Source organism: Nycticebus coucang, chromosome 12, assembly GCF_027406575.1.
Source record: "Nycticebus coucang isolate mNycCou1 chromosome 12, mNycCou1.pri, whole genome shotgun sequence".
In the NCBI taxonomy this organism is placed as follows: domain Eukaryota; kingdom Metazoa; phylum Chordata; class Mammalia; order Primates; family Lorisidae; genus Nycticebus; species Nycticebus coucang.
The window spans coordinates 28,259,144-28,270,000 of NC_069791.1; the positions used below are offsets into that span (position 1 = coordinate 28,259,144).

At 41.2% G+C, this 10,857-nt stretch overlaps 1 protein-coding gene across 2 annotated transcripts in view; it reads right to left on the reverse strand.

Annotated features, from left to right (window-relative positions):
* The window catches only part of FGD4 (FYVE, RhoGEF and PH domain containing 4), a 264,568-nt gene that overhangs the window by 46,058 nt on the left and 207,653 nt on the right, over window positions 1-10,857 (reverse strand). For both annotated transcript variants that reach the window (XM_053556931.1, XM_053556932.1), the window contains exon 5: window positions 2,884-2,973. In XM_053556931.1, coding sequence (XP_053412906.1) covers window positions 2,884-2,973 — 90 coding nt within the window. The remainder of the gene's footprint in view (window positions 1-2,883; window positions 2,974-10,857) is intronic.

Below are 10,857 nucleotides of genomic sequence, written 5' to 3' on the forward strand. Positions count from 1 at the left end.
GTTTGGAGAACACTTAGAGATCTAAAAATAGACCTGCCATTCAATTCTATAATTCCTCTACTAGGTATATATCCAGAAGACCAAAAATCACATTATAATAAAGATATTTGTACCAGAATGTTTATTGCAGCCCACTTCATAATTGCTAAGTCATGGAAAAAGCCCAAGTGCCCATCGATCCACGAATGGATTAATAAATTGTGGTATATGTACACCATGGAATATTATGCAGCCTTAAAGAAAGATGGAGACTTTATCTCTTTCATGTTTACATGGATGGAGCTGGAACATATTCTTCTTAGTAAAGTATCTCAAGAATGGAAGAAAAAGTATCCATTGTACTCAGCCCTACTATGAAACTAATTTATGGCTTTCTCATGAAAGCTATAACCCAGTTATAACCTAAGAATAGGGGGAAGGGGGAGAGTGTGGGGAGGGATGGGGGAGGATGGGCGGAGGGAGGGTGATTGGTGGGATTACACCTGCGGTGCATCTTATAAGGGTACATGTGAAACTTATTAAATGTAGAATATAAATGTCTTAACACAATAACTAAGAAAATGCCAAGAAGGCTATGTTAACCAATGTGATGAAAATGTGTCAAACGGTCTTAAAACCAGTGTATGGTGCCCCATGATCGCATTAATGTACATAGTTATGATTTAATAATAATAATAAAAAAGAGAGAGAAAGAAAAGAAATCGATCAATTGCTGTTTAAAATGTAGGAGTGGGGTGGCGCCTGTGGCTCAGTGAGTAGGGCGCCGGCCCCATATACTGAGGGTAGCGGGTTCAAACCCGGCTTCAGCCAAACTGCAACCAAAAAATAGCCGGGCATTGTGGTGGCCGCCTGTAGTCCCAGCTCCTCGGGAGGCTGAGGCAAGAGAATCGCATAAGCCCAAAAGCTTGGACGTTGCTATGAGCCATGTGACATCATAGCACTCTACTGAGGGCGGTGAAGTGAGACTCTTTCTCAACAACAACAACAACAAAAGTAGGAGTGCATATAGGTTGCGATTTAGAAGAATGAAGAAGAAGAATTAGTAAGCTTTGATTGTAGCCTAGGATATGCCCCTATCTGTAGGAGTGTGAAGCAAAATAATTTCTGTTTTTTGTGCCAGAAAATTTTCAGTTGAGGTCAATAGGATTTACCCTTCTTATCCATAGGTAAAGTTAAGAGATGGGAAAACACTTTACATACACACAATAATCATGATATTTTAGACTTTTTTAGGTTTCGATTAATATCTATGGTACTTATGACCTACTATCCTTTAACGTAGCTTGTTTACATAAATCTTATTTTTCTTCTTAACATTATATGCTCCTTGGGAAAGGGCGATCACGATTTAGTTCCTGCAACAGAACAGGTGCTTAGTACCTGGCCAAGGAATGAACAAAAGAGTATTTTAATTACCAGATGTTTACCTGCTTTTAGTAAACAGTAATGTATAACTCTAAACATTGACATAAGAGGTGAAAAAAAAAACCGCTTCTTCTGTACAGTAATAGATACCTTGAAGACAATTTTTAAAAACCCCAAAACAAAAAACGACCTGCAGTCCTAGCTGTGCTCCGCCATGCTGCTATACCCCTTAACTGCCAATGTGTTAAGTGTAGGCAGAAGGAGGTCTGTTCCTTCAGAATGTCCAGATGGTTAAAATTCACCTCCGTTGCATTTTCTTATAAGACAAAAAGAACACAAAAATTATGTCCTTAGAGACTCCAATAGAGAGAATACTGGAGTAATTAAATTCTAAAAGGTCATCAACAGGAGCCGACAAGTTGTTTGGCTAAAAAAACCCCACACAACCTGATAAAGAGGAAAAGACACATCTCTACTAGGGGTGTACCTAAAAGTTTCAAGTCTGTAATTCCCATGAGAAACAAAAATTGCTTCCAATTTGCAAACTCCACATGATTTGATTTTGACTTACAGTGAAATTCCTCGAAAACTGAATATTTGAGCCACAAAGTCATTATTTTGAACAATACAAGCCTTTAACTGGTTCCTCAGGGCTCACCCCGACAGGACTGCGGCTCACTCTTGGAACCGATGATAAGCAGGTGTGCCCAGAACTGACCGATCCTGTGCCAGTCTTCCAGTGGCCAAAAGTGAGATATGTCTTACAATTAATGCCCAAACATGGCAGCTTTCTCTTCAACAAGGCCTCTATATTAATCTGTATTCGTCTACAATTGTCTTGTTCCTTATTGCTGAAACACAATTAAGATGACTTTGCTTTCAACAAAGTTCCTGTTCTGTTGCAGGAACTATTCTTATGATCCATTGTTAAATATTCCAAATATATATCTGAAATGATACTCAAGTCTCCGCTATGATGTGATAGAGCATATTCATATATTAAACAAATACCGATGGGTATTCAATAAAACACTGCTGGCAACAGTATGCCAGGCACTGTGTCACATGCACCATACAAGGTTAAGCAAGTGAACTCTCAAAAGCCCTTTGGCCCTATGACTATACCAGCTGAGATCACTCACATGGTACTCAACAGCAAATGACACAAATAGCATGTTAGCATTACAAACACCAATATCATATTTAGATTAAAATGGTAATGCGGCCCCCAGAATCACAATAAAAGGTCAAGAAGCAGACTAGTACTTACAGTTGAAGGGCACAATAAAGGCGTTTTATGATTCATGCAGAGAGAAACTGCTATTCTTTGTGAATTACAAAATGCTTATATTTGGTGAGTTTACTGAGAAAGCCCGAAGTGCCAGACTTCCTTGAGGAAGTAGCTTTCACTAGCCAGAAACGGGTCCCTCTTGCAGTTTCCAAAACACTTTAATCACCAGGTTAAAACAATGTACAATGTCAAAACATAAAATACTTCTGAAAAAAAGAAAATATTACCTGATCTAAGAGGTCAAGTCGGTTGACATAAGCTCTTTCTGTATGCAGAAGTTCATTGGCTATTTTGTGAAGTTTCTGTTCATTAGTCTCCTAAAAAATGGAGGAGATATATACAAATTAGCAAAGAAACCTTGGCTATATTTCTCAAGTAATGAACACTTCTTCAAACGGTCTGATCAAAAGAGTTTTCTCAGGTTTCTCAAGTAGCCAACTTCTTTCACCATTCAAGGAACATCCAATCAGAAATTTACAAAATTAGAAACCAGCAATCTGCTATAAATAAATTTAAACTACAGCTTCTTCTTTGGCGTCTGCAGCAGTCAACACTATCATCTACGTTTTCTGTGAAATATCTTTGATCCTTTTCAGTCTCTAGCACTGTACTTTCCTTACCCCCCCCCCATCTTTCTCAGACTAGTCTTTGGAAATGATTTCATCACTCTCTCTGACATCAATATTTTCTCCATTATCAGCGCTAGGGATGTAAATTTGTCTCATTAAAAATATTTTACTATGAAAGCCGGGCCCAGTGGCTCACGCATGTAATCCTAGCACTCTAGGAGGCCAAGGCAGAAGGATCCCTTGAGGTCAGGAGTTCCAGACCAGCCTGACCAAGAGTAGGACCCATCTCTACTAAAAATAGAAAAATTAGGCAGGTGTTGTGGTGGGCGCCTTTTGTCCCAGCTACTCAGGAGGCTGAGGCAAGAAGATCACTTGAGCCTAGGAGTTTGAGGTTGCTGTAAGCTATGATCTATGATGCCATGGCACTCTACCCAGAATGACAGAGTGAGATTCTAGCTCAAAAACCAAGAAAAGCATTATTCTGAAAAAATTCAGGGCGGTGCCTGTGGCTCAAGGGGTAGGGCACCGGTCCCATATGCCGGAGGTGGCGGGTTCAAACCCAGCCCCGGCCAAAAAAAAAAAATTCAATTATATACAATAGTAAAGAGAATGGTAAGATGATGAACCCTGATGTGTCTAACACTGAGCTTCAGCAACTATTAACAAATACCGACTGGGCAATTTCATGCTAGTCTCTGTATTAAATGCTTCATACCAGGCTGAACAAGTGAGCTCTTAAAATCCCTTTTGGCCCCCTGACTCTACCAGGTGAAATCACTCCTGTGGTGCAGAGCAGTCAACTTATTGTTAAGTCTTCTTTCAACTATGCACTTCCTCACACCTCTCTCTACTCACATTATTTTGAATTAAAGTAACTCTGTTATTTCTTTAGTAAATAAATACTTATTTTACCCTGGAATAGATGTGCATAACCTTGCTAGTTTCATGATGACGGGAACATTTTTTTCTTGTTAGGTGCTCTATCTCCTGGTTTTACTATAACACTTGGATAAAAACATGGACCGTCAAGAAAATATTTCTGAATGGAAGAAGGAGCAGCAGCAGTCTCACACACCTAACTACTGCTCGATATTTACTGCTACTTTGCTTCAGCCTCCCAAGTAGCTGGGCCTACAGGCACCCACCACCACACCCGGCTATTTTTTTGTTGCAGTTGTCATTGTTGTCTAGCTGGCCCGGGCCAGGTTCAAACCCGCCAGCCTGGGTGTATGTGGCTGGCGCTGTAACCACTGTGCTATGGGCCCCGAGCCCACCTTACTGCTACTTTGAAATGCTGTCAACACAAGACCGAACTCATCTTCTCTGCAAAACGTCTTCCTTACCATCAACCCCCAGGCTTGAATTACATTCACTTAGATCTGTACCATGACACACGGATAGCCATGAAACCCTACTCACCATATTATGTCTTTAGCATTTATTATTTAAGTTCTTGTCACTGCCACCTGTTTCGCTCATTTCTTCTCAAGCCCAGGCCAACCAATAGTTTCTAAATGACCTGATTCCAGTTCTTTTCGGCTTTAACCCACTTTGCATATTGCTGATGAAGAATTTTTCCTTTCTTTCTTCCTTCCTTTCCTTCCCCTTCCCTCCTCCCTCCCTCCCTTCCTTTTCAAAGCAAGCCTGAAACAAAGTTTGCTGAGGAAGAGAAAGGTAGGTTTGGGCCGGGCTCTGTGGCTCACACCTGTAATCCTAGCACTCTGAGAGGCCGAGGCAGGTGCATTACTTAAGCTCAGGAGTTCAAGACCAGCTTAAGCCTATCTCTACATTAAAAAAAAAAGAAGAAAAAGAAAAACTAGCTAGTCATCGTGGTAGGTGCCAGTGGTGTCAGCCACTCATGGACTACAGGAGGATAGCTCAAGCCCAAGAGTTGGAGGTTGCTGTGAACCACAATGATGACACGGCACTCTACCCAGGGTGACAGAGTGAAACTCAATCTCAAAAACAAAAAAACAACCACCCCCCAAAAGGAAAGTTTACAAAGAGCAAGATATAGGCTTAGTGTGAACAGGAAAATCTTCCCAAAACTTTGCATTCCACATGTAATGCTACTCCCACCAAAACAGGGGGAAAAGCCTTCAGCTGTCGTCCTCTTATTGACAGGATAAAATCCAGACTCTATATACTATTCAGGGTTCTTCAGACCTCTACTCACCTCCTCAAACTTCTCCCTCATTATATCTTTTATTTTATTTATTTATTTTTTTGTAGTTTTGGCCAGGGCTAGGTTTGAACCCACCACCTCCAGCATATGGGGCTGGCACCCTACTCCTTTGAGCCACAGGCGCTGCCCTATTATCTTTATTTTTTATTTTGTTAGAGATGAGGTCTCACTATGTCGCCCAGTGTTCAAATTCCTCAAGTGATCCTCCTGCTTCAGCTTCCCAAGTAGTTAGGAATACAAGTGCACACCATCACAACAAGCTTCTCATTTTATTTTCATAGACATCTGCCCCTCCAAACATACCAATTAAATACATGTTGAATTATTATTCTAACACACCCCCGGTCAACTCCAAACCTTTCTTCTTTCTATCCTCTCAGCCTGGCATATACTCTTGCTATATCTGAAACTTACTTTCCTTTTTTTTTGAGACAGTGTCTCACTTTGTCACCCTGAGTAGAGTGCCATGGCATCACAGCTCATAGCAACTTCAAACACTTAGGCTCAAGTGATTCTCTTGCCTCAGCCTCCCAAGTAGCTGGGACTTCAGGTGCCTGCCACAACACCTGGCTGTATTTTTAAAGACAAGGTCTTGCTCTTGCTCAGGCTGTCTCGAACCTGTGAGCTCAGGCAATCCATCTACCCACTTCATCCTCCTGGAGTGCTAGTATGACAGGTGTGAGCCACTGTGCCTGGCAACTTACTTTCCTTTTGACAGGCTGCTAAATTTCCATTCCTTGTCCATGGAGACTTTGTCAACTATTCAAGGCACTTGGGCTTGGTCATATTAAACTTTATTTTATATTTCACGTGTAAATCTTTGCCTTGAGAAGTTACGACCAAGTACATTGCTGAAATACCTTTTCACTGCAGAAGATGAGGAAGTATAATGAAGATTTAAAAAAAGAAAAACTCTAGAAGCAAAATAGACCAAAGTATATTTAGGCCAGTATCTAATTTTTTGTGTATAAACACTGCATTTGAAACTATGAATAAATGCTGTTAAGTTATACGAAGTCTTCACTGTGCTCAACACGTCAGATCTATTCTACGCTTTCATAATATCTGCTCTAACATGGAAAGTTAATGTGTTGCTTCTTAAAGTAGCATTGGAATGAGGTATTTTTATGTGAAGTCTTTAGGGTAAAGTAATAGTGATTAAAGAATGTGGTCTCAGAAATGCTAAAATAAGACCTGTACAGTTACCACATTCTACAATTAGTCACAGCTTGGATTTAATAAACTCAGGGAAATGTGCTGGCATTGTTGGTTAACTGCCTGGCACTCCCCTGTCCATTTCTTAGTGTAGACTAGTTTGACTAGTTTGTATACGCCAATGTATGCAGACAATTTCTTTGGGGAAACTAGCCTCATTTCTAGATCACATGGGAGGCCTTGAAGAGTCTAAGAAGCCAAGTACACAGCAACTGGTTCAGAAAAGGAGACCTGAGGAAATAAACACTGAAGGTTTTGGCAATAGCAGGCTCCCTACTTTTCTGGGAGAGCCATGGGAAGAGGTTAGAGATCTCTCTTTGGAGCTCCAGGAGAAGAGGGTACATGTAGGCTGAAGTGCTATGAGCAGGAATGACCCATCCCATAACCACAGGAATGAAACCAATAAAATTCATTAAATAATTTATTATTGTTTAAGCCAGGCTGGGTACAGCCTGTGGCCAGAAATATCCTGATTAATGATAATACATATGCAGTCTACTCCATGAAATGAAAAAATAATCTTAAGGCTGGGCATGGTGGCTCACTCCTATAATCCTGAGCAACAGCCAGACCCCATCTCTAAAAACAGCCCAACACTGTGGCAGGTGCCTGTAGTCCCCACTGTAGAGATGGGGTCTCTACAGTGGGGATTGCCTGAGCCCAAGAGTTTGAGGTTGCTGTGAGCTGTGATGCCACAGGACTCGACTGAGAGTGATAAAGTGAGACTGTCTCAAAAAATAATAATTATAATAATTTTAAGCAATTACTACTTATAAAGAGAAAGAGATAAAAGATACTTAGTGAAATAAAAAGATGACTTTCCAATCTGTTGTAAGTGAATACAAATGCATGGCAATTGCAGAAGAAACCCATCAACATTTCAGAGGAAGATACGGAAGGATGCCAGCTCGTCTACCCCCAACAACCATTCCTGGGCAACAAAACTAGAGACCTTTCTTTTGTTTCGTTAGGCTAGTTCTACTGAGACATTATAATTCACAAACAGTAAAATTCACCCATTTTGATGTACAGTTCTAGGAGTTTTGACAAATACATACAATCACGTAACAACTCTACTACAATCAAGATAGAGAATATTTCCATTATGCCTCAATTTTGCTTGCATTCCTTTGTAGTCAACCTCTCTCTGCTCCCACCTCCAGCTCCTGGTGACCATGGTCTGTCCGTGAATGGAAGACACTGTATGTGTCTTTAGAGTCTTGCTCTGTCACACAGCAAAATGCACCTGACACGCATTCATGTTCTAAGTGTATCAGTAGTTTCTTTTTGTCAAGCCCTCAGTGATGACCATATCTTATTCACTCACACTTTTATAGTCTTGACAAGATCTTTAAAGAAAGCACATTTTGTGCAATGATAAAATGATAGATCTCTTTCATGAATCACAGCATATGTTAACCACCAGTCTTAGGATTGCGGCTATGCAATGAAGTCTCCCCGAGGTTTTCCACAATCTTAAATAGGACGCACGTAAGGAACGATTTTTTGCTGACTGCAAAGCACACTTTAGCTGAACTTGGCAAATTGTGGATATCCTGCTCATGTTTTGCAAAATCCAAGGGGGACGCCAGCAGTTATTAGCAAAAGTTATGCTTCCTCAACACAGATGGTCTTCTATACGTTAGGTCTCTGACCTTGCCGAAGCCAACACAAGGACAAGCAAAAATCAGCCTGTTGACCACATCCAGTTTAAACATACACACATTTGCAGGAATGTTATGAAGGATTAGTGCAGGAGATAGGAAATCATAGACTCACGGAGCCTTGCTTTAAGTTAATCACAACAACGATAAAATTTCTGTCATAAGAACATTGCACACACTCACTCACTGCTTGCTATGCGCAAGAATTTTACATAAACATATCAAACCTTAAAATTCTGTAATATAGGTAACAATATTGCTATTTTACAAGCACACACACAAAACAAAACTCGGAGGCCAGGTAACTTACTCACGGTCACACAGCCACCACGTGACTGTGCCACATTTCAACCAGATAGGCGAGCACATGATTCAAGTAACTATGAGCTCCATAGTTTAACTTTCATCTTCCTTTGCAACAAAAATCGACTATGAGATATGCCTGTAAGCAGATGGACTGATGAAATGAAATGCGGCATTACTGTGCATTTTAATATACGTGTTTATGGCCAAGTGAGGTGGCTCCCTTCTGTAATCCTAGCACTCTGGGAGGCGGAGTTGGGAAGTGCCCTTGAGCTTAGGAGTTTTAGACCAGACTGAGCAACAGTGAGTGAGACCCCATCTCTACTAAATATAGAAAAATTAGCCAGGCCTTGTGGGGGGGTGCCTATAGTCCCAACTATTTGGGAGGCTGAGGCAGGAGGGTCACTTGAGCCCAGGAGTTGGAGGTTTCTGTGAGCTAGTCCGAGGCCATGGCACTCTAGGCTGGGCAGCAGAGTAAGACTCTGTCCCCAAAAAACAAATATATAAGGCAGGGTATAGTGACTCACGCCTGTAATCCTAGCACTCTAGGAGGCTGAGGTCAGGAGTTTGAGACTAGCCTGAGCAACAGCAAGACCCCATCTCTAAAAATAGCCAGGCATTGTGGCCGGTGCCTACAGTCCCAGCTAGTTGGGAAGCAAAGGCAAGATGATCGCTTGAACCCAAGAGTTTGAGGTTGCTGTGAGCTGTGCAGCACTCTACCGAGGGCAACAAATTAAGACTCTGTATCCAAAACATAAAAAAGATATATTTATTATACACACATGTTTAGATTCTATTTCAAACTTTTCAGCATTTTGGTAATAATTGTCAGGTGTACAAAATTCAGTCATTTTGATGTAATAATCATCATATAACACTATAGTGGCTTCCAATGTTAAAAACGACTGAGCGGCGACTGTGGCTCAGTCGGTAAGGCGCCGGCCCCATATACCAAGGGTGGCAGGTTCAAACCCAGCCCCGGCCAAACTGCAACCAAAAAATAGCCGGGCGTTGTGGTGGGCGCCTGTAGTCCCAGCTACTCGGGAGGCTGAGGCAAGAGAATCGCTTAAGCCCAGGAGTTGGAGGTTGCTGTGAGCTGTGTAACGACTGCTTATTTACTGACGCTCATCTATGGGAGCATTTAAGAAGAAGTAGACGCTTTACCTGCATGGATGGGCTTTATGACTCTACCAGGTTTATGCATAAATACAAGAGTTTCAAAGATGTTGTTATACTGATGCTATAGTCTGAGTTTTGTTTTGTTTTTTTTTTGATAGGGTCACTGTTGCCTAGGCTAGAATGTAGTAGCACGATTTTATCTTATTAAGCCTCAAACTCCTAAGCTCAATCATCCTCCTGCCACAGCCTCCAGAGTAGCCGGAACGACAGGCACATGCTACCAAACCCAGTTAATTTATTGCAGAGGCATCTCACTACGTTGCCCAGGGTGGCCTCAAGTGCTCCTCCCTTCTCCACCTTCCAAAGTGCTAGTATTTTATAGGCGTGAGACACCGTGCCCACTCTCCTTTTTAAATAGCAAAGTTAAGTAGGTAAATGCTGCTTTTTAAAATATTTGCCACTTCAAAATTATATAACCCCTACTTTGTGGGTTTATATATAACCCCTTCTTTACTAAGAAGTCATTTATTCTTGTGATCCTTTGGGAAACTGTAATGGTTACACAATATTGCCTTAATAAATAATCCCATTTTCTTTTACTGGAGTCTAATAAACAGGCTAGACTTTTAAAAATAACTTATAAATAATTAAAGTATGACTTATACATTTTTTTCTTCAGAGTCTCACTTTATCACCCTTGGTAGAGAGTGCCATGACATCACAGCTCACAGCAACCTCAAACTTGGGCTCAAGCGATTCTCTTACCTCAGCCTCCCCAGTAGCTGAGACTACAGGGGCCTGCCACAACACCTGGCTATTTTTAGAGACAGGGGTCTTCCCTCTTGCTCAGGCTGGTCTCAAACCTGTGAGACCAGGGCAATCTACCCACTTCAGCCTCCCAGAGTGCTGAGATTACAGGCATGAGCCACCGTGCCCAGCCTAATTTACAAATTCTTACAAATGCTATTTAAAAAAAGCATCTTAGTTTTTTTTTTTTTTTAAATTAAATCATAGCTGTGTACATTGATGCGACGTACAATTGCATTGATGGTGTACAATAAAAAGCATCTTACTTTTGATATCCCCTTAAAGGGATGACTTTTTTAAACTTGCAAATAGCTGATTCCCAGGGTATTGCCTCAAACA